The following is a 25,096-nucleotide window of genomic DNA, read 5'->3' on the forward strand; positions in this document are numbered from 1 at the left end:
GATCTTGTACCAGTGTCCATATCTGTGTTGTGTGAATAGGTAAGTACCTGTCTGACGTTTGGAGGCTGACTGTAGGTGAGTAAAGTCTAACACCAAGAGTCATTGGAGTTTATTACATTGGCTTTGCTCCTGCAATAGATGCAGGATGTAACTTTAAGAAAGAGGATTGTATCGGATTTCCCCATCACCAGGGAGCACACAACCTGTTTACAATCTGGGCTTCTCTGGGTTCTTCCTGCATCTTCTTCCCATTCTTGAAAAGATGCAGCAGAAACCCAGGAAATGTGATAAGATCTACCTTCTTAAAGGTACATCCCGTGTCCATCATGGGAACAAAGCGAATGCAATAAACTCCTTTGAGAAGGCAGCCTTATTGTCCAGAATGGGTTGTGCTTCACTGAACGGTCTCAGTTGGGTGCTGTATGTCACCAGTAGTGGGGTTTTGTCATTTTCTCTCTTAATTCTGTTCTGTAATATATTAGTCCTGGGTACGAGTCTTGCTTTGTTTGTTTGTTTGTTTGTTTATTTACTTTATATGGTGGGAACTGTAGCTTGAGGAATGTTTGCTGTAATTAAATAAAGGTATGGCAGGACCAATTCCTCTTTTCCCCTTCAGGCTGTGCTGTCTCCCAGTGGCTTTTATGAGGACTAAAAATGTGCATTTTGTGTGTCTTTGGCTGAGAGCTTAGAAGGGAGTGGGGAGAGTGGGGGTTGGACTGCAATTCATGGCCATGCTAGCAGGTGGATTCTGGGACTGTAATCCAGCATTTACCAAACTTTGCATTACCCTGCAGATAGCTGGAAGAAAGGTGGGAAAATAAGTAAATATTATTTTAATATATGTGTTCCCTCATCTAAAATAGTAACTAATTAGTCCTTGGTGCATAGCAGGTTGATCTCAGGATGTTGTAGCTGAAAATCTTGATCTCGGCAGGAAATGGACCTAATGACCCATAGGGCCCCTTCCAGCTCTATGATTCTATGAAGACTCTCAAGTCTGCAATGGCAGTCTTAATAGCTGTAAAATATTTTTTTTATAAAATATAAATAAAATATAAATTAATTTTACATTTTTAAAAAGAGGGGGATCAGTCATTGCACGTTTCTCTATCACCAGTGATGACGTTAGAGTGAATTGCCTGTTACAGACTGCCAAAATAAAGCTGCTTCGAGCCTCTTTGGAGGTATGATATTTAAATGATGCATGGGTCCTACGAGTCCAGAGGTCGCGCCAAAGCCACACTCCATTCCTAAGCACTGGAGTGCAGCTTTGGTGCAGCTTCCGGATTCTTAGGATGCATGCATCATTTAAACAGCATACCTCCAAAGAGACCCGAAGCAGCTTTATTTTGGCAGTCTGTAACAGGCCACAGTAACTTCAGAAGCATTCTTCAATTCAACCTGAAACCTAAATACCACCTAGCATAGCAGAGATAAATCTAATTAGGCTTTTCCCCCCTCCCACACACCTTCCTAAAACTGAGGGTGCTTCCAGATGGACAGTTTCTAGTCCTACCAATCAATAGGCACTTTGTAGCTTTTCTGCTTCTTCTTTCTCAACAGACTTTTTTCATGTGCGTGTGGTAAGAAAAAAAAGGCAGACTTCACAGTAGGAAAATTTTGAGGCTTACAAATTGAAGAGGCTGTTGTCTGAACTTGCTCCCTCTTTAAAATTCTGTGTTTGGGGCACAATGAAAAGCTTCACTTGGACGCACCCTGTGCAGGGATTTCACTAGGGAAGTGCGGTGTGTGTGTGTGTGTGCAGACCACACCAGGTGACACCCTAAGGGGAGCATGCCACCACTGCTCCCCAAACATCTACCTTTGGGCAGAAATTGACCAAGGTGTTCGCCTGTGTCCTTTTAAAATGCGAAAGCGATTGTATGAGTGGGACAAGGCTCAGTGAGAGGAGAAAGAAAAGGCCCTATTTTTTAAAATTAAAATTTAATTCTATTAAAATTTCTAAATTAAAAATAATTAAAATTATTTTTAAATTGTCTTGAAAGACACTACATCTTAACAAATTTTCACTTTACATTAGACAATGTACATGTAAATACATTTAGGCTGTGCCTAATTTAACGCTATAATTTTAATTTTGCTAGTTGTTTATGTCACAGTTACTATCATTATATTCAGTGATATACTATTCATACACTATTCATTATGATAGGCAGTGTGCCTTCTAGTAATTTCTGACTTATGGTGACCTATCACAGGGTTTTCTTGGCAAGATTTGTTCAGAGGGGGTTTGCCATTGCCTTCCTCTGTGGCTGAGAGAGCGTAATTTGCCAAAGTCACCCAGTGGGGTTCCATGGCCAAGCAGGGATTCAAACCCTGCCCCAACACTCAAACTACTACAGCATACTGGCTTTCTATGATAGGGATAGTTCACATTAATATAATGTTGCGATTAGAAGAGTCATACGCAACCCATCTCAGCAGCTATTGTGAGGACTGCAGCTAAACTCAGAGGGAACAAGGCAACTGGGGTCAGGTAAGACATGGTATCATTATTCCTGCTAATCAAAAAGACAGAGTCCTTCAGCTACAAGCCTGGTTCCAGTATAACACTGCTCACGGAGTGTATTTTACATAGGCACCCTATACATAGGTTGCCCCTGTTAGCAATGTAGAGTGAATTTGAACTATCTTTTCCAAAGAGCGAACTTATTGCACTGTGTGAAACCACACAGGGTACTGATCATCCACCACCTCAGTCCACCAAGAGAGTATTTCCTCACACACTTACAACCAACCAGGGAGCTAAGGAAGCAGAGGAGCGGTACACTTTTCCTCACCTCATGGGCAGATGCACCAGACAGATGGTGGCTCCCCATATGGTTGTATTCCCACAAGCTGCTACTTGGTAAACGGCCATCTGTATACACTCAAATATAACAAATTATTCTATATACTCCATAAAGACAGTAGGAAAAGAAAGAGAGAGAAGCACCATGATTACAAGAGTGCATCGGCATTACTTTGTATGAGAAAGGGAGAACTAAGCCAAGGCAAGGAAGAAGAGGGTAAGACCTATATAACTCTTAAGAATATTATATATAAACTGTAAAGTTCTGGGTTCAAGTGTTTACTCAGATAAAATCAAATCTGGTGACCTGCTGGTGTTACACCAGCATTTTCTCTGCATCGAGTAGTGGTTCACCAACTGTATAGTGGAGGAGACCAGAAGGGAACAGCCAGAGGTGTCACTTGGAGGGTGCTGGGAGTGCAGGCCACACTGGGTGACATCTTATGGTGGAGTGACACCACTGCTCCCCATATATCTAAATGGGCTGTGGTGTTCACCCTTTAAAACCACAGAGCTTAGTGGAAGAGAAAGACGTGAGTAGAGCGAGGCTCAGTGGGCAGAGAAAGAAGAGGCCTCATGTTTTCTTTTAAATTTCACTCTTTTTGAAAATAGCAAAGTTAAGTGTTAAAAGGAAGAAATTGGTTCTCAACCATTATGAATGTAGGTTTTTATTCTCACAAATATAACTAATTACTAGAAATGACTAGTATGTAGTATCATTAGCTATGTTTTATTTGTTTGTTATGAATAAATAAAATATGAAAAAATAAATTCACTATTTTTAAATTTTCTTTTTTAAAAAAAAAACACCCCACATCTTCCCAAATTTTCACTTTAATCACATGAAACTATGTAAATTTGGTCTGCACATATGATATTGTAATTTAAAAGTACAATTCATTTTTTCTAGTTGTTTATGTCACAACTATTGCCATTACATTCAGTGATGTACGGGAATTATGATTTATGAGTAACATTAGTACAAAAAAATATTACTAAGGATCCTGTATGGTGTATTATCGGAAGAGATCAATGGCAAGGGTGACATCATGAGTTACCGCACTGGGTGACTCTAACCCCACTGACGCCATTGGGAGCAGCTCATATACCATGAGGAATTAAGTTAACTGGAAGGCTCACTGTGAGCCCACCGCCCCTCTACAAAATGGGTGACCTCATCTCTCAATGAGTAATTTTAATGCAAAAATATAGCATGATTGCCTGGCCTTAAAATGAAACTGCCCTTTCTGAGTCATTGTTCTGAGTGTACCCCTTTGAAGCAGAAGGAGCATTCAAAACAGAGATGGTAACAGGAGTCTGGTCGGGTCAGTTAACTTAGATCAACAGCCTGTCTCCCCCAGTTGTCTACCAAATGCCTCTGGGAAGACCACAAGATTTCAAATATATCCTGCACTTGCTCCCCCAAAACCTGACATTCAGTGGTACACTGTTGGCCCAAGACATTTTACTTTCTGTTGTGGAGAATAAGATGCTCTTTCCCCTTTCCTTGATGAAAATAAACAAGTAACTGAACTGGCAATTCACTCTAACGTCATCACTGGTGATAGGATACTGTCTTCCACTGCCTCAGAGGGCACTACACGCTATGAGTAGGTCTGTTTTCCCAAACCTTTTTGCTGCTACTTACTATTCCACATCATTTGTTGCCAGAGCTTGGAAAGATTTCTTTAAAACAGGGGTGGGAATCACATGCCCTCCAGGTTTTGTTGCATTGTAACTCCCAGCATTCCTCACTATTGGCTTTACTAGCTAGGGGTGATATAATTTGCAGACCAACAATATCTGGAAGGCTGTATGATCTCCATGCCTCCTTTAAGTCCTATCATGTTGATTTTACTTTATATAAAAGCAATGCGTTGTCATTTCTCATTGGTCACTTTCAAAAAGTAGCATGTCATGTTAGCTATCAGCTATACATTGCTAATGTGTTACTTGTAAATAATTTTTTTAAATACCAGGAATGATGTTTTCAAGTCATTTTTTATTTATGGTGACCATAAGGTGAACCTAGCACAGGGTTTTCTTGGAAGAATTTGTTAAGAGGGGGTTTGCCTTTGCCTTCTTCTGAGGCTGAGAGCGTGTGATTTGCCCAAAGTCACTCAGTGGGTTTCATGGCTAAACAGAGATCCCAACCCTGGTCTTCAGAATCATAGTCCAATGCTCAAACCACTACACCAAACTGGCCCTGTGGCTGATATTAAAACACTTAAAAATAATGAAGCTAGCTATTGTTGCTCAAAAAAATAAGTAGTGATGAGTAACATTGACCCGAGACAGATGGGCGGGAAGCGACGATGTGGTGCCAATTCTAGGGTTCAGGAGCATGCAGCAACCTCATGCTCCTGAACCCTAGTCCATAAGGATGCTGCCATCATGATGACGCTGCCACTGTACAGCGACCAGACATTGCTGGCAGGAAGCAGGGTAACAGGGCTGTGTCACAGCCCTTATGATGCATCGAAAAAGGAGCCGCCTAGAGCAGCTCCTTTTGGACGGCGCGTCTGTGCTGCAGCAAGCGGATGCTGCAGCACAGATACAGGGCTTACAGAGGCGGCTTCTAGCTGCCCATCTGTACTGCCCCCTAGTTACTTTTAACATGTTATATCCAAGCTCATTTTTGCTTTCTCAGGCAGCTGCCTCATATTGTCCAAGGATAGGGCCAGCCTTATGGAGCATGATAGTCCTGTATGCTGCAACTCAAATATATTGAAAGGGATTTCTGAACATGCAAAGGAAATCTTGTTCATGTGAAGGTGAAAGAAGGGGTACCCCTAATTTGTGTTGAGAAGACAAAAACAAAAATGTGTGCTCAGCTACTGCGGATTTGGAAAATTTCAGCTCTATCTACCTTGCATGATTGTATTGTGGATAAAAGGGGAGGAATCTGATGTAAGTCAGTCTTGATCTGTAGAGTTTCTTTTTTGTGGGCAGGGGGTTATGGAGACAATTTGATAAGAGGGAGAAGAAACCAGATATTGGCAATGAACTGTGGAACTGAGAAAGGGAAGAGAAGAAAACTAGGGTAGTTCACAGAAGGCTTTTGTTAAATTAAGGGGCATTATTATCAGGCAGGAGAAAAGTAGAGCTGTAATTAATCACTAACAGCATCACTGTGTCCAATCTAATAAACCTAATTTATTTAAATTGGGAAAAGTTAATTTAAACACACACACACACAAACAAGTTACTGAAATCATTTATAAATGTTTAAGCTGATATTGCTGCTGAATCACCCTGGAGTCTTCGTTGCTGGCTACACAAGGAATCCCTACAGGTATTAGCTGACTCTCCCAACATCAAGGCTGGCTCAAGCCTTTTTTCCATCTGAGATAGTAAAGCAAATGGTTCCACATTTTGACACAGGTCAAAGAGCAGAGCACCCAGCCAAGGGAGCATTTGCTCTTCCACCCTATCAAGGTGTATAATATCCAAACCCAGCTAAGTTATTTGGGGAGCAGAAAGCAGAAAAGCCCACAAGCATTCTTCCCCATTACTAGCAAAAACAAAACAAAGCCCTTACAATAATTAGAAATTAATTGCTAACCATTTTCCTCCCTCTGCTAGCAGCAACAATTTGTTACCTGAGGCAACTACATGACTCTCTAAAGGCATAACTTCACAATATCCACAAATGAACAAGAATATAGAGTTCTGTTCCTGTCTTGTTGTTAGGAAACAGTGAGTTGACTCCCTCAACAAAAGCAATTTCAGTAATCACATAGAGAAGAAAGCTTTCAAAGCTCACTTCCTGAAGTATAAAGTTTGGTTTAAAGTTAGGCAGCTATAAATACACGGCAGTGATGTTACGGGACTGTTTCTTCACCACGGATGAGGAGTTTGGAGCCAGAGCAATTTCCTCATGTCATGGAACACTGTTCCAGACAGCTAGAAGCCATTTCTGCTGAGCTTATCTCTCCTTTTGGGGAAGAATGTTTTCCTTCCGAGGGATAGAAAAGCTCAACAGAAATGGCTTTTAGCTGTATGGGAAAAATTGTCTGAGGAGAAACCCCTCCTTCAGAAAGGTAGAAAAGCCCAAGAGAAATGGCTTTTAGCTGTTTGGGACCAGTGTTATGGGAAAGGGTTCTATGCAATGTTGTGGCCAAGGTAGGTCTTTGGGGAAGAAGTCCTGGTCCCCAAATGCAAGCAGAGCTGGCTTACCACATTTTGAAGTAAATGACATATAATACACATGACCTGCTAGAGAGTCCCCACCTCCTATATGACGATTAAATCCAGGATCTAAAATGACCTAATTGTTCCACTGGACTTGGTGGAGATCTTGGTGGGTGTTTTGGTGATGAGTAATAATAATGAGAAATGACCTGAAGGAAGTGAGATAATGAGCAGTGTGGTAAATAAAGAATGCTGTAGGCACTGTATGACAAAATTCACAGGGGAAAGAGAGGTACACATGGCCAGTTCTACCATAAGACAGAAAGAGACAGCTACTGCAGAGCACTGTTTTGGGGTATTGGGAAGGGCAACATTGTGAAGGGGTGTTATTATTGACAACAACAAATTGTTAGGCCAGGGATTAAGGGGACTGGGGATATCCTTGAGGCGTTTTCTGCCTTCTGTGCCAAAATAACTTGGCTAGTGTTGGTTAGGCTACACCTTCACTGGAAGAGGAACACCACATGCTATTTTGCCTGAGCCAGCAAAATGTCTTGGGCTCTCCTTGTGGGGAGGGTGATGTGTTTGTGTGCATGTCATCCCATTTGGAAGCATCATCTAGTTCATCCTCCTGCCATGCACAGCTAATCTTCCTACACAGCTAAAGCAGCCCTGAAAGAAAACCATCCAACCTCTGTTTAAAGACCAAGGGTGCAGAATCCACCATCTCCCAGGACAGTCGATTCCACTGTTAAACAGCTTATATAGTCAAGAAATCCTATTGTTTAGGTGGAATTCTCTTTTATTGTAATTTGAACCCATTGCTTCATATTCTAGGGTCTGACTTGAAACCCTGCAAAATGACCACTGTGAAATTTCAGTGCAATACACACTTGCCAGGGACTCTGCTGGCTGGGGAAGGTGGGAGTTGTGGCCCCTTCCATCTGGGGCATGCCACATTGAGAGTTTCTTTTAAAACATGCAGTAGGTCTCTTTTGGAAGACAGCAAAGAAGATAAAGAAATCTGGCTGTTCTGTTAGTGTAGGTTTTATTTGTGCCCCAACTGAGCAAAGCCAAATTTAAAAGGGAAGAGAACAGGTGTGTTAATCATAATGTACCGCAGGAGAGAGCCTGAACCATGCATGCAAATCAAGTAATTATTGTAGAGCACACTGTGGAAAAGTCCATTGGGGACCAACTTTTTCATAGGCACATTACATGAATTATACAGAATGATTTGGGGGAAACAATGAGGTACTGATTACCACCAGTACCTCACAGACAGATTTATTCTTGTGCTCGCAGTGTGGCTGGCTTTATGTAAGGCTGCTTTCTTAACGCAACTACCAACTTTTCAAGTGGCTCCTGAAGCTATCCCTTTAACAGGAGCATGATGAGTGTTTGATGGTAGTGTTTGTCCCCATGTTATGGTATTAGGGTATGCAAAGTGTTCCTGAGAACTCATGATTGTGGCACAAAAAAGGAAAGAATGCAGGGACAGAATGGATCTATGTCATGTAAAGTCGAAGGCTTTCATGGCCGGCATCCATAGTTTTTTGTGGGGTTTTCGGGCTCTGTGGCCATGTTCTAGCAGAGTTTCTTCCTGACGTTTCACCAGCATCTGTGGCTGGCATTCTCTGAAGATGTCAGCCACAGATGCTGGTGAAACGTCGGGAAGAAACTCTGCTAGAACATGGCCACAGAGCCTGAAAACCCCACAAAAAACTACAATCTAATGCTGAAAATGTTTCACCATTGGTATATATCACCGAATAAACTGAATTTGATATATATGATGGGAAATGCAAAATGCTGGAAATGCCAGAAACCAGACGCCATTTTTTTTCATATGTGGTGGGGCTGTAGGCTTGCTTGTCAATACTGGAAGAACATTCATTCTGCAATAACTGAAATGCTTCAAACTACAGTTTCCTTTGACCCTCTTCTCTTTCTTTTAAACATGACAATTATAATAACAGACAAAGCTGTAGAAAAGAAACACAAAAGAATAATTATTTATATGGTAACGTCAGCAAGAATTATATATGCCAAACACTGGGAAAAATCTACAATACCTACAAAAGATGAATGGCTTTATAAACTGTTTGAAGCAATGGAGATGGATATTTTAACTGCTCGATTGAAAAATAGTCAAACAGAAGCAATAAGTGAAAGGGAAAAGGAATGGCTATGTGTTGAAAAATATATAGATAGAAATAAATGCATATGTGACTAAGATGGAAATGTCAGAAAGGTTGTAAATATATGTTACAAGTATATATAACCATGTTATTTATGTAGCTATATATCGGGTTATACATATATGACAGATACACAAATCGACTCTGTGGGTTGCCGACTTTTTGACGTTATTTTGGTCCCTAAGGGAAATCAGCACAAAGAGAGAGGAAACAAACATATGAATAAATAAGAGTGCTAAAGATCACCTAGGAAGTATAAGATACTTGATATAATATGTGGTTTAGGATCTATGATATAGCCAATATGTAACCGAAAGCCTGCATGTTTTGTTTTATTTTTGATGTTTTCTGTTTTGTAATTTATACATATATGTTATATGTTGTATGTTATATGTTCACGTGTTTTATAAATAAATAAAAATTATTTTAAAAAACTACGATATATGTCATGTCTTAGAGACCAACTGCATGAAATTTTGTGGATGCACTGACAGGATACAATACAGATTTCCAGAATGATGCAAATTGTGACATTGGCAGTAAACTTTCAAAGAGTTGTTTATGATGATGCAGGTCTTTCGAGCACTACTCTTGAGATGTGAAGGCAATATATTCTGCTACCTGGAAGTCAGTTCCCAAGTAAGAACATTTTCTGAGGTTATTTTCATTACATGTGTAACTGTAATGGGACCTGTATATAAGTAAATGTAGCATGCTGAGAAACCATGATCTCTGTTCATATCTCTGATTATAGACTGGAATTTTAAAAAATATATCCTAGTTCAGCTGTTTCTCTTTTGTGGTTTTTAGCATTTACCAAAAGTGGTCGGGCAAGCAACATGTGAAGTTGGGAAGGGGGCAGAAAACACCCATGAAGGGAACTGGGATTAGAAAGTCATCTGATTCCTATTATGAACTTATTTTCTTTGAGATCAGCTGTGAGATTTTCCCTCCCCAATCACTCTTGACTGTAGAATTCAAAGACCTAGCTATGTTAGTCTGGAAAATCAGCATCGAAAGGGATTTTGTAGCACCTTTGAAACTCACTGAAAGAAAGAAGCTGATAACATGAACTTTTGTAGACCTTAGTCTACTGCCTTAGTTCTTTCTCCTGAAAACACACTACAAAATCTGGATGGAAAGTGCATTCCAGGATGGTTACTTTGCATTCTGCTTATCTCAGCTGACTTTGAATGGAGGGATAACCTGAGCTGGCTCAGGGGTCATTTTAATTGATTTAAATTCCTTTAGGGCTGTGTTTTGTTGGCTCTAACCTGTCTCCATATGCATAGTAGGGCTGCACACACACTTGCAATAGTGTTGATCAGAACTTGGATGAGTGACTTTTTTGGATTACATCCCTTGAAATCCCACAGCCCAGGGTTGTGCTAGCTGGGGGAGGGATAGCTATGCATGGCCCAGGTGGTTAATGTGTTGGACATGATACAGCATTCTTCTTCTTCTGTTCCTCAGCCAACTAGGCTCAAATATCATCTTCATCCTCATCTTTATCAGTAATATCCCACCTTTCCTGTAAGGAGTTCAAGCTGGTGTATGTTGTCATTCTCTCCATTATTGTCTGCACAACAACTCCTTGAGGTATGTTAGTCTGAAAGATAGTGTTAGCATGAAATATGTCTTTAGGGTCTTTTATTCTACATTTTAAGCAGGCTTCATTTTATTGCAGCTAGTTTCCTAAGGGACACAGAACTGTTTGCTCTTATATTTGTTAAGTCATTGCTAAGTTACTGATATTTCAAATACTGCTGTAAGTTTTGACTCAGAGTTTGCTAACTAAAAGACTGGTGATAGCTTTCATGGCTGAGATTAGAACAAAACAAGCCAATGCTACATGCTGTAACAGTTAAACAGACCCTGTTCTCAGAAGGGTGATGTGCAAGGAGGGAAGAGTGTTGGTTTCATGCCTTACCTTTACTTTACAAATGCTTGCTTATGCTAAACAGTTCTATAAATGCTTGGTGTTTTCTGACTAAAGTTGTCCATCTTGACTACTCTGAGCTCTTGGTTGAACTAGGAACCTCAGTAGCTAGGATTGGAATGCCTTGGCCAATGCTATGTGTATGTGTGTTTCTTACTTCCTAACCAGATTCAGGGCTCATCCCAGCTCCATGTCTTACTTGGGGTGACATGGTAAGGCTAATATTTTAGTCTCTCCCAACAATAGTTACTGGGCCAAGGTTACTCAAGTGAACTTCATGGTCAAGTGGAGATTTGAACTTGGGTCTCCCCAGTTCTAGTTCAACACTCTCAACACTGCACCAATATGTGGAAACCTGCTTATTCAAATACATGGCATTGTCGAGAGTGATTGGCTTTTTTTTTTAATGGAAATAGTTTGGTTCTTATTAAATGCCCCAGGGTTGGGGTGACCTAGAAATTTTGCAAAATAAAGATATCCAGTCTCCAACTATCTGAATGTTAAGAACAGAAAGACTGCTGCGTTGGATCAGATTACAGGCCCATCCAGTCCCAGCACGCTGTTCCCAGCAGTGGGCAGTCAAATGCCCCTGGGAAGCTAGAAAATAGGACATGATGGAGATAGCCGTCCCCTGTTGTTTGTGCCCAGGATTTGATAATTATGTTAGCTGTAATGAAGAGAAACTGCTCAGCAGCCTGCTTGACAAAGACAATTGCCATGTAATTAACAGCCATTCAAGTCAGTTTCATTTCCAGACAAAGATGCAGCAAAACACCAACCCCAATTTTTTTTCCATATTCATTAAAGACATTTATTCACACCAAGGCAGAAAAAAATAAAATAAAAGAAGGAGCACAGATTTCTGCTATTGTTGCCCGCTCCACTGAGTTCTGAAAAGCTTTTGACTCCATCTGGCCTCCTGAACCAAACCTTAAATTGCCACCATGTGGAATCTGAGGCAAACATATGACCTTATCAAATCCAATCTCTCAGTATGATTAAAGAACAAACAGACTGGTGCTTTGGACTGAGAGGGAAGAATAAATCAGAGGTGTCATGGAAGCTTTGCCACACAGAAATCAGCTTGCTTTCAACCTGCACGTCAACAAACTGCAAGCTCCCCCCCTCCTTTTTTTGGTTTTGACTGGGCTGAATGAAAAGACAAAGGAAGCTCAAGGCTGAACTAGATGTACCACATCAGGCTAGGATTTGAAAACTCAAATCTGGATCCACACAGCACCTACACCACAGTATGGGATGAGCATGGTCTGAAATGACAGCAGCATCTGGTGGCTTCAGTTAGATGGGTAAATCTACTCCAGGTTTCAGCCTAAAGGAGCTGTCTAGAGTGCTGACCATATTTGGCAATATTTGGCTTCCACCTTTAAAATTTTGACCGAAACCTGCTGACATGGAAGCCACCACTATCACTGAATAGGAGATGTTGCAGAGAGATGCTCGAGGTCCTTCCTCCATGTAAATGCTGAGGAAGAAAAGAGGAGTGAGGCCCATCTCCACCACTGGACCCAGCAGCTGCTAAGATGTCCTCCTTCCACCACCACATCTCAAACATGGGAGAAAACCTTCTAATTTATTCATTTCTGGCCTTTTCCCCAAAATTGGATGGAGGAATAGCAATAGCAAGTATATTTCTATGCCACTTATCAGTGCATTTAAGCACTCCCTAAGTGGTTTACAAAGTGTAAGCTAATTGCCCCCAACAATCTGGGTACTCATTTTAGCGACCTTGGAAGGATGCAAGCCTGAGTTGAGCTTGAGCCCTTTTGCTGGTATTGAACTCACAACTTGTGAGTGGCTGCAGTACAGGCATTTAACCACTGCGCCACCAGGGCTCCTCGAGCATACCCAACACCCCGCTACATTGTATAAGGGGATTCATATTTTCATGTCTAGAGCCAGGTATGTTTTTAGAGGTCACAGTTACCTTTGGAACACTAAGATAGGAAAGGCACATTGACTAAAGACATGTGGAGGATCTAGGTAATATCAAAATAAAGGTTAAATAGCTTTGCTGATCACTTTGTCCTCCAGGTTTTCCACATACCCTCTTGCACTGGAAACAAAGGAGGTCCCATTGCACTAAGACTGTATTTCTTACCTATTCCCTGCTGTGTATTCCCAGACACCATTCCTGTCCAACTATCTTGAGGTTCTCCTATATCCAACCACTGTTTTGTTAATCCAAAATTAAAACCATCAACTGGAATTGTCCCTTCGTTAGTTCCACAAAAAAACATTCAAACTCTTTGTACTTCATGTGGGAACATTAAGTGCCCCTTGAGGGTGCCAAACAGATATAAATATCCAACCCACACATGGTCACTCTGTACATACAGCTGCCATCTATCGGAGCTCTGTTCAGTCATCCAAAGCTTCCTCTTCCTGTATCATCCTCAAACGCTGTCTGAGCCAGCCCTGCTTTCCGTGGATTCCTTTCCAGGACTCATAAATAGCACATCTCTATAATCCTAAGACTCTGCTATGCAATTTCCACACCTCTATTTTGGTTATTCTTGTATGGTGTTTCCAAATTTTTACTATGTGTTTCTGTGCTCTCTTGCATATCCCTAAATAAAACCTCCTTGGTTCATTAAATCTAGAATCCTTCTGCAGTTATTACTAGAATACATAGGTGAAAACGGTCCCTTAGGTTACACAACTTCTTGCAAATCTCAAAATAATTCACCACTGTTTAAAGAGATGCTGACACAGCTTGTGAGGACCCCCATTCCCCCACTTTGGGGGTAACAAAGGTGCTTTATGCTGAGTCAGAATATTCATTCAAATGGTTCATTACTTTTGATAATGACTGGAAGTAGTTCTCTAGGGTTTCAATCAGGATTCCTTTATAACTCTACCTGGAGATGCCAGGGATTGAACTAGGGATCTTCTGCATACAAAATGCATTCTGCCACTGAGCAATGACCCTTCTCTCCCTCCTCCTGCTTTTCCCTCACTGACAGTCCCAGATGTGTGTTTGCCAAGACAACAGCCCAATGAAGGAGAAAATTGGGAGAATGAAGGAGACTGCAACAGAGAAAGGGTGCTGCCTGGTGATTCTGGGAATTGTAATCAAAATGTTCTGCATACAATGTCCACCCTCTAACAAGAGTGCATAAGAAAGCAATGTTTCGAAGCCCTACTTATATGACAGCAAAGGAAAAGAGCATTTTCTGCTGCAGAGCTTTGCTTATTACAAGACCACCAGTATCCCTTCTGCGACTTTTACTGGTGCCCATTGTAGTCCATCTGGATAGATTATTGTTGCCAAAATAAATTTTAAACCTTTAAACTTTGAAATGACAAAAGTTTATGAGCCTATAGTAATAGGAGTTTATCCCATTGGCTTTGCTTCTGTGACTGACGTGGGATGTAACTTTAAGTAGGCAGATCTAATCCCATTTCCCTGACACTGGGGAGTACACAGCCCATTTGCAACCCAGGCTTCTCCAGGATCCTCCTGCATCTTTTCAAGAACGGGATTTTCTCATTCTTGCAAAGATGTGGCAAAAGCCAGGATAGTAGCAGGCTGCAAATGGGCTTCATACTTCCCAGCAACAGGGAAATGCAGTAAGATTTGCCTTCTTAAAGTTGTATCCCGCATCTGTCGCAGGAGCAAAGCCAATGGGATAAACTCCTTTGCCATATGGATTTTTGAAAAAACCCTGAACAATACTTCTTTTCCTAGCAAAATTCTGTAAAATTTCATTTGCATAAATAGCAGACAAAATATATTTTTAATATGGCAAGATTTTGTAAACTCACTGGCTGCTGAGGAAGGGGTTTTAAATTGGGGTAATGTACTTACAAGAAGTTAACAGGAAGTGACCTCTGATCACCTCCTGTTCTAAAAACAATCTCTCATGGCTCTAAAATGGGTCAGGGGCCTAAAAGTATGGCAAAAATGCCCCTATACCTGCTAGATTATGTTTGAGGGCATTTGGGTCAAAATTTTAAAAACTGAGGCAGGGTGGGGGTACAGTTCTCTAAGGACTCTTGCAAGGCAAATACTCCTCTTCCTCCTCCTATGACTTATTGTTATTGTTATTAAGCCCCCAAGCCTTTCAGAATTGCCCACTGCTGGTTTAGGGCCTCAATGTGTCTTAATTAGCCTTTGGGAAGGAACCACACAGGAAGAGTCTTAACTGCTACCACCCTGGTCTTGGAGGGAAAGAAGGCAAGGGAGGCACATTTTCATCATGCTTAACCCAGAGGCAGATGAAAGGCCCTCCCTCCATCTTATATGCTACCACCCTGGCCTTGGAGAGAGAGAAGGAGAGGCAGGCACAGCTCCACCATGCCTAGCCCCAGAGGCAGATGAAAGGCCCTCCTTCCATCTTACTTGCTACCACCCTGGCTTTGGAGGGAGAGAAGAACTGGCAGTATCTGCTGGACCTGAATCTCTTCTCCACTGCCATTCCCTTCTCCTTTTGTGTCATGTGTTTTAGATTGTAAATCTGGGGGGTGGGGGGGGAGGAGAACTGTCAAATTAGCAATCTGTAAATTGCACTGAGAGCCTTTGTGGCTGAATAGTGGGGTATAAATACTCTAAATAAATACATAAATGGATAAATAAGAGAACTTCAGTGGAAAGGCCGTCATATCTTTGGAGAGCTTTCTGAAGGAGTCTGGAGTTAAAGGGCATATAAGTATGGGATTAAAGGGAGTTTGACAGGGGACTCTTTTTGCCAGCCGTTTTTTCAGCTACACATTTCTAGTTGATCACTTAAATGCTCAATAAATAATAATAAATTATAATAATTGCAAAGACATAAAGCATGACAGAATGCCTGTTTGAACACACTCAAGAAGGAAGCACTGTTTTATACTAGAAACTACAAACCTTCAGCACAGAAAATTGAATATTCCATGATAAGTGGATCTCAAGGTAGGAGGCAGGTTACTTGTCCTCCAGAAGTTATTTTGCTACAGCAGCTATCATCCCCAGCTAGCACTGGTAATAGACAAGTATTGTGGGAGCTATAGGTCATAACATCTGGAGGGCCAAAAGTCATCTATGTCCGATCAAAAAGACAGACATAAAGAAGCAGGAAGGTGAAAGAAAAGTCTTACCTTCTGTAATGTTCAAGTGAAGTGCCCCATGCCCAGGCTGTGGTATTGCCAGTAAGCTTAATGCTAGGAGAAACGGCATCTGAGGAGAGAAAGAGAGAGATTGCTTATATAGATATAATACTGCAGTACAATCCTGTCTGTCTGCTCTTCATTATCTACTCCAGGAGTGATGTGCTGTTTGAATTCGACAACAAAATCATCAATCATCATCATCCCGTTCTCCATCAAGGTAACCAACATTTTATGCAACATAAGAGGAAATCTGGATGTGTCCCCAGAAATTTGCAAATAAAGCAAATTCTGTGTACATTGACAAAATCTGCATAATTTATTGTACTTCTGATAGCACCCAAAGACCCGTAATGTTTGTATAGAATAAATTATTGTAGATTTAATCTCTGTCCAGTTTAAAGAACCTTAAGGAAAGGGTCTGGGAAAGACCACCCTTTGCTTTGAAATGTTGTGCAGTGGGCACTGCTAATCAAAGTAGGCCCTACTAAGTTAAAAGGACCAGTGGCATGCCCTCCAATGGTTTATAGATGAAACCGTGGTATGGATGGTCAGGCAACAATAAAGTGTGGTAAGGATGAAAAAAGTTATTAATAAGGAGGAAGTCAAAAGAAGTTGCAGCAGTTTATTTTTGCCTGGGTCTACTTGGAAGGACAAGAGTTTGCCCCACCTGTCCTGTCCCCCTGCTGAGTTCACTGAGTGCAAACTATCTCTGGACATTGCACTCAGTTTGCAGCAAATAAAGTAAGCTGAATATAAAGGGACAAAGTGGGAGAAGGAGAAAGAAACTGGAACAAGCCTCCTCTGAAAAAAACTTGTTCAAGAAAACCCATGATAGGTTCACTTCAGGGTTGCCCTAAGTAAGAAATGACTTGAAGGCACACAACAACAAGTGCTAGAAAGCTTCCCAGCAAGAACACATGTGTCCAAAAACACATTTTGTGCATACAGTTCTGCTTCTAACATGGGCAACATCCAACCATTTCCTGAGTTGCTGTTTCTAAAAGTAGATTAAAAAAACCAACAACCATTGACATGGGGTTCAGTGACATGTTACTCTCTATAGCAAAACCCTGTCTACTGCTGCTACTTCATGCAAAAAGCAAAAACCAAAAACCAAAAAAACCAAAAATGCACTGGGAGTAGGGAATTTTTTCTTAAAAATGGATAATTTCCCATTTAAAAATTATAATTTCCCATTTCCTTTCCTGTTAATTCCGCAGCATGCTGAGATAGTATACCAAAACAACAGATACCTACTCAGTAATAATGAAAAATGAATAATCTTGGCCAATCTATTTAAGTTTTATTTTTCTGCTCATTCAAAACAATTACTGACACATATATATCCCAGGAACTCTTTGGGTTTATAATTCATAAGCAATTGGCTATGCAGAAGCAGTCAGCCAAGTGGGTGCTGAAATGTCTGAATGCTGACAAGAAACAAAATCAGATGGATACCTCCACACTGAATTTACAGTAAAATGATCCACTGATATTTTTTTGAAATGACTCATTACTGTTGATGAAACATGAAACTATGATTGGGAGAGCAAGCACTCCTTGCAATAGTAGCAGCTGGGTTCTCCAGGGCTGAAGAAATTCAAGACTCAAAGGTCAGCAGGAAAGGTCGTACTCACAGTTTTTGGGGATAAGGAAGGTATTTTGATGACTGACTATCATCAGAAGGGCCAAACAGTTCATTCAGAATACTACTCTAACTTTCTGTGCCCATTAAAAGAGACATTAAAGGAAAAATGGTGAGGGAAGCTGCAGAAAGTTGTCCTCTTTGCAGGAGAATGTACCTGCTCACAGGACTGGCAAGACGATGGATGTTTTTGAAGAATTTGGGGCTTGAGTACACAAGCCATCCACCCTACCCACCAGCATTTACTCCATCTGACTATTTCCTGTTTCCAGACTTTAAAAAGAGCTAGAAAGGAAGGACATTTTCAAATAATTCGGAGGTGATAGCAGAAGAGGAGTAGTATTTCAGTGACCAGCCATCATAATTTTTTGAAGGGTTAAAGAAACTTGAGTAATGATGTTTCAAATGCATTGTACTTTGGGATGAATATGTGGAACAGCACATAAGTTTCATAGCTCTGTTATTCTCTTCTTGGTTGGGCCAAGAACTTTTTAGCACCCCCTTCCACATACACACATCAGTATCCTAGCAATTATTAGCCTGTCCACCGACAGAAAATGTCTTAATCAAAAGAAAAATCTTTTTAACCTTTTCAAAACTTAGAAAAATTGGTTTAAAAGCACAACTGATATGAGATTTTTTTAAAAAAAATATCTATTTGGGGATCATTTTTATTTTTGATTTGGCGTAACTTGAAGAAGGCAATCATGCTGTTCACTGATTAAAATTGTATGGGTTCATTTGTCTTCACCGTAAAATTGTATGGGTTCATTTGTCTTCACCAGCTGTCAAAAGTCAGGAATGGGTGTTCATTTAAACACACAACCCTTCCCTAAAAAGGTCTTTCCACACTATATCCCACACTCAGGTGGACAGAACAGAATGCAGAAAGGGGCAGCAATGGGAAGGACGAGGAATTCTGCTAACATTTATTTGCATTCTGCTTGTTATCACCATAATTTTGTGCAGGTTTTGCTATTATTCTTGTTATTATTCTTATTCTTATTATTCCCAGCTATTTCCCCAATAATGGGACACAAAACATCTTAAAACTTATTAAAAACAGTGCAGATTAAAAATAATAGAAACTATACAAAGGCAACAGTATTTGTCTTTGTATTTATACAAAGCATAGTATTTATATTTTATATAAATATAAAAGTTATTTAAGAAACAAATAAGGCTGCATTTTATCACCCTATTTATTCAACCTGTATTCAGAAAATATCATACGCAAGCAGGCTTAGATTCAGTGGCAGGAGGAGTAAAGATCAGAGGAAAGAACAATCTAAGATATGCCAATGACATCATACTACCAGCAGAAAACAACATAGATCTGGAACACTTACTATAGAAAGTCAAAGAAAAAAGTGTTCAGATAAGTTTAATGCTGAATATTAAGAAAACAAAAATAATGACCACAAAAGGACTAAATGAGTTCATCAAAGATGATGACAAACTAGAAACAGTCAAAGAGTTCCCATACCTTGGATCTAACACTGATCAGAATGGAGACTACAGTCAAGAATCAGAAAGAGACTAGGATTGGGAAGGCTAGCTATGAAAGAACTAGACAAGATCTAAAGTGCAAAGATGTAACACTGAATACTACAATTAGGATTGTTCCAACCCGGTTGCCATGTATGAATTTGAGAGCTGAACAGTGAAGAAAATCAACTCATTTGAGATGATGTGGTGGGAAAGTGCTAAAGATTCCATGGACAGACAAAATGACAAATGTATGGGTCCCAGATCAGATCAAGCCTGAGCTCTCCTGAAAACCAGGATGACTAAATTGAGGCTTTCATACTTTGGCCATATCATGAGACAGCAAATGACTCATTGGAAAAGGCAATGATCCTGGGAAAAGTGGAGGACAGTAGAAAGAGAGGTAAAGTGCATGCCAGATGGTCAGACTCAATCAGATAGGCCATCTGCAAGACCTGAGCAGAGGGGTAGAGGACAACGGGTCTTAGAGATGTCTCTTTCACAGGGTCACCTGGAGTCGAGGTTGATTCAAGGGCAGTTAACAAGAAACAACAGCAACAACAAAATTAAAACTGTTACATTCATAAAAAGACTATATTAGAAATCAAGAGTCTTATTGCATTTCAAAAGAAAGATGAAAGCCAGCGAGATAGAATTGGCTTCTGAATTACCTTCCTGCACAGTGTTATAGTACTTTCATTCTCCCTCCAGAGGGAACCAGTGGTAAATGTGTGGCTTTTGCCAAACAGTTTTTTTCCAGCCTGACAAAAGCCACGTTATCATCATCTCCCTCAGCAATAGAACGGAAGTTCTTCGTAGGTATGCGGAAAGGTAAGCCAGAAGCTGCTTCTGTCTCACTGTCTTTCATCTTTATTTTGAAATCTCCAGCAAAACAGCACAGCACACCATTAAAAGCCCATCACAGTCAGTTTTTTAAAACATGCATGTATGCTCAAAAATTCTGGAGGGAAATATGTGATAGGACAAATGAAATATTAGGTACGAAACTGGAATTTAAACCAGAAACCTTACTCTTAAATATGATAGAGCCAAAATTGGAGGAAAAATATGGAAATATTATATTCTATATGTTGACATCAGCCAGACTGGTATATGCAAGATACTGGAAAATTAAGACGGAAGTGCATATAGATGAATGGATTATCAAATTAATAGATATGTTGGAAATAGATATTCTGTCAAAAAAATTGAATAGAGAAGCAAAAAACACCAAATTGAATGAATGGGAAAATATATTAGACTACATAAAGAAGAAGTGGGGTAATGACTTGGTGATAGATCTTACAGAAAAAAACTGAGAAATAGAACAAAACTGGGTAAATGAAGCTGCAGTAATATGCAATATTATTCAAGATATATCGATGTTGTATAGCTATAAAGATTCTGAAACGGAAGCATGTATTATTTGATATTCTATTATAGAAATGATATTAATATTACAAACACATCAAACAAACCATATATAGATGAAGGGTATGCATTTATTTATAAACATCAGTAAAAGAGGATATATGGAAAAGATAGTAGATTTATCAATCAGCAAGTAGGAGTCTTCGGAAGTCTTTTTTTAGATTTAGTCTTTAGATTAGTTTTTGTGTTGTTTGGAGGTAGTGGTTTCTTACATGTAGTGGAATGTATGTGGACTGTATATGTTTAAAAAACTTAATAAAATGTATATTATTTAAAAACCTGACAGAATAAGGATGTTTTATTTACAGGTAAAAGAAGAGCAAGGAGGGAGCCACCTAAGTGTCCCTAGGCAGGGAGTTCCAAAGTCTGGGAGCAGCCAAAGAGAAGGCCCTCTTTCTTGTTCCCTCCAAACAAGCTTGAGAAGGTGGTGTGACAGACAGAGGAGCCTCTGCTGAAGATCTAAGTGACTTGTATATAAAGATACAGTCCTTCAAAGAGCTTGGACTCAAGCCATATAATGCTTTATAGGTCACTGTTGTTGTTAGCTGTCCTCGTGTTGATTTCAACTCATGGCAACCCTGTGGATAAGACGTCTCCAAGTATCCCTATCTTCCACTGCTCTGCTTGAGTCCTGCAAGTCCATGCCCATGCCCATAACCCCCCCGACTGAGTCCATCCATTTAGTCTGTGGTCTTCCCCTCCTTCTTCTACCCTTTACCTTTCCTAGCATTGTTGTTTTTTCTAGTGATACATGCATTATGTGGCCAAAGTATAATATTCTCAACTTGATCATCTTGGTTTCCAAGGAGAGCTCTGGTCTGGTCTGTTCAAGGACCCATTTGTTTGTCTTCCTAGCTGTCCACAGTATCCTATGTACTCCAGCATATTGAATGAGTTGATTTACTTTCTGTCTGCTTCCTTCACTGTCTCTCACATCCAAACATGGTAATGAGGAATATGATGGCCTGGACGATTCTGACTTTAGTGCTCAGTTGTATGGCTTTATTCTTCAGGATGTTTTCTAGTTCTTTCATAGCTGCCCTTTCCATTTCTAATCTTCTTCTTATTTCTATTCAAATCTGCTATGAGAAATCAAATACATTTTGACAAAGCATGCATGTATTTGGCAGTGCTCAGTTTCTTAAAAAGTGTTATAATGCTTAAAACAATTTTTATTTCAGAAAGGATGCCAATTGTGCTCTAAACTGAAAACACTTGCATGATTCATCGCCCCCCTTTAATTTTACTGCTTATTAGCAGTATGTTATGGGATAAAGTTGCTTAGTGGTTAAGATACCAACTGGAAGACTGGCAGTTTGAGGCTCAAGTGCTGCATGATGGGGTGAGCTCCTAGAATCATAGAGCTGGAAGAGACCACAAGGGCCATCCAGTCCAACTCCCTGCCATGCAGGAACACAGAATCAAAGCACTCCTGACAAATGGCCATCCAGTCTCTGTTTAAAAACCTCCAAAGGAGACTCCACCACATTCCATGGGAGTGTGTTCCATTGTTGAACAGATCTTACAGTCAGGAAATTCTTCCTAATGTTAGGTGTAATCTCTTTTCTTGTAGTTTGAACCCATTGCTACTGGAGGCAGAAAATCCTACTACCACCTCTCTCCATCTCCATGACAATTTGCTTCTTGTTAATGACACTGCAAACCCACTGCCTAAAGGAGTCACCTCACTCTTTCTAATAGTAGGGTTGGCCATGCCCAGTACCAGCCTTTGAATTACTTGTCAAGAAGGTATTGGATGTAACAGATACTGAGACCACACACTTTAAGGAAACAGCTCCATTTCTCAGAGAAAGTAAACTTAGGCCTGCAACTCATTGATTAATGCCTCACAGTTCTGCTGAGTGTGACTACAAGGAGAGGGGCAAAATGATGGTGTTGCCTCCCACAAAATATAATTTCTGCCCTCCCCCCATAAAATTTTCCTTCATTCCTTCAAGTTCTAACATCACACTAATGTAAAACTTCAGCTTGTAGAAACACGGTTTAGGCATCCAAAAAAGGGGGCAAGCAAAATAGTAATAGCATTTACATTTCTCTACTGCTTCATAGTGAACTCAGCACTCCCTAAGCAGTTTACAATTTGTTAGCCAACCATCTCCAACAAGCTGGGTACTAATTTTACCAACCCACAAAAAGATGGAAGGCTGAGTCAACTTTGGAGCCCTGGGATCGAACTCACAACATTGTGGCTGCAGTACTGGCATGTAACTGCTGCACCACCAGGGCTCTTGGTGACCAAGAGAACGCAAACACAGTAAATAGAAGAGTTCTAGGTGCTTGTCTACAATGGTCTGTCACTAGTTCCAGCTTCTGTCAACCTAGCAGTTCGAATGCATGCAAATGAAAGTAGATAAATAGGTACCACTTCAGTGGGAAGATAACACCATTCAGTGCAGTCATGCTGGCCACATGACCACCAGAGTAGTCCTTGCACAATGCTGGCTCTTTGGCTTAGTAACAGAGATGAGTGTCGCTCCCTAAAAGTCAGTTACAACTAGACATTCATGTCAAGGGACTTCCTTTACCTTTACCTTTTAGTAATATGTTATCATCAACCAAGACTTCATACCTATAGACGCCTTGCTCTGTTCATAGCACAAGGGGGAGGGAGACAGAATTTCAGCAGAAAAGCAGCAAGGGAGAGGTTGCTCAGCCCTTCCCACTCAGTTCATGTTTTGGGTTCATTGCAGGCTGCTCCCAGGCTTTGGATCACCCTCCCTGAGGAAACTAGAATGGCTCCCTCATTGCTCTCCTTCCATCTGCAAGTGAAAACTTTTCTATGATTTCTCCCCTTAGGACTTTGAGGCAGGTGTTTTTTTTAAGTATTTTTTTTTCAAATTAATTTTTATAACTGCATCAAACGAAAATAACATTAACCTCTTTCCCTTTTGCCCCTCCACACCAGTGATTAATACAATAATCGAGAAGAGAAAGAATGAATGGTGTTAAATTGGTTCTGGTTCTCAGTCCCCCCACTTTCATATCAAGTGTAGCATTATAACAACAGAGTGCTTATCCAAATATCCTTCCCCCTCAACTGCATGCATTTTCCACTATTCTACTCTATATTTATCTGGAACTCTAATGTCTGTGTTTTCATTGTTGTTGTTGTTGTTGTTGTTGTTATTGTTGTGTTCCCCCAAGTCATTCTTTATTTATGGCAACCCTAAGGCAAACTGATCATAGGGCTTTCTTGGTAAGTTTCTTCAGAGGAGGGTTGCGATTGCCATCCCTTTGAGGATGAGAGAGTGTGACTTGCCCAATGGGTTTTAATGTTTGAGTGGGGAGTCAAACCTTGGTCTCTAGAGCCAACTCTCAAATCATTACACCATACTGGCTCATCATTAGCATATTGAATATGCTATTGATGCAGTAAGATGCATCTGAATGAACTTTCCTTTTACCCAGTAAAGTATTATGAGATAGTTTTTCAATAATGGCTAGAGACAGTTATTTTTAAGGGTAAAGGTACACCTGGAATATAGGTGGGGGAAGTCACCTAAAGGAAGCCTGGAACTGCAACAGAGAAGTGCAGCTGCTGGTGGAAGCTTACCCTCCCCAAAGCTGCTCTTCCCTAAAGGAGATATTTTTCCTCAAAGATGGAGATATTGGGTTTTGAATGCAAGTATGTTTGTGCGGTGTGTGTTTTGGCCCACAGAGCAGAATCAGAAGAACATGCTGTCCAGAAGGACCAGCTGTTGCAGGCTGTCATCCCAAGCACCATTTAAAGACTTGTTGTCTTTAAATCCCACAGAATTCATCAGGACTTGCTACTGAGTAAACAAAAGATAGAATGGGTTATGCAAGCAGCTGTGCTTATCTAGCTCTGATATTAGGTGGATGGGGTAGTTAAGGGGAGGGCAATACATATAGGGTTGCCATAAGTCTGGACCTCCAAACCGGGACAAATGTAGGACAAAATTTTCAAATGGAGGGCACACTTTTTAAAAATGGAGGACACATGAAAAAAATTGATGATTTTAAAAAAATGTTAATATAAATTCATGTTTCTTAGGCATGATCAAAATGGAGGACATTTGGGCATTATTCCTAGACAGATGGCAGAAATGTACTTTCCCTTTCTGGCCACCCCCCTCCCCCCATTCCAAACAGCACATTTGGGCATTGAACATGGCTTTACTTAACATGGCCTCTTGCATATTTCAAAGGCTTATTCGATAACCAAACTCTTTAATAATAAATAAATAAAAATTTTATTTGTATACCGCCCTTCCTGTGATCAGGGCGGTGCACAGCAATTCAAAACAATACAATACATAAACACAGCAAATCAAAATAACAACAGTACAAATACAATA

The 25,096-nt window shown here is 40.4% G+C and overlaps 1 protein-coding gene across 6 annotated transcripts in view; it reads right to left on the reverse strand.

Moving 5' to 3' along the window:
- The window catches only part of LOC149321201 (gamma-aminobutyric acid type B receptor subunit 1-like), a 204,411-nt gene that overhangs the window by 87,454 nt on the left and 91,861 nt on the right, over positions 1-25,096 (reverse strand). For all 6 annotated transcript variants that reach the window (XM_089516581.1, XM_089516590.1, XM_089516554.1 and 3 more), the window contains one exon: positions 16,181-16,259. In XM_089516581.1, the coding sequence (XP_089372707.1) occupies positions 16,181-16,259 (79 nt within the window). The remainder of the gene's footprint in view (positions 1-16,180; positions 16,260-25,096) is intronic.

The sequence above is a fragment of the Sceloporus occidentalis genome, unplaced genomic scaffold (assembly GCF_023333645.1).
Source record: "Sceloporus occidentalis isolate IW3139 unplaced genomic scaffold, rSceOcc1.0.p SCAF_1, whole genome shotgun sequence".
NCBI lineage: Eukaryota > Metazoa > Chordata > Lepidosauria > Squamata > Phrynosomatidae > Sceloporus > Sceloporus occidentalis.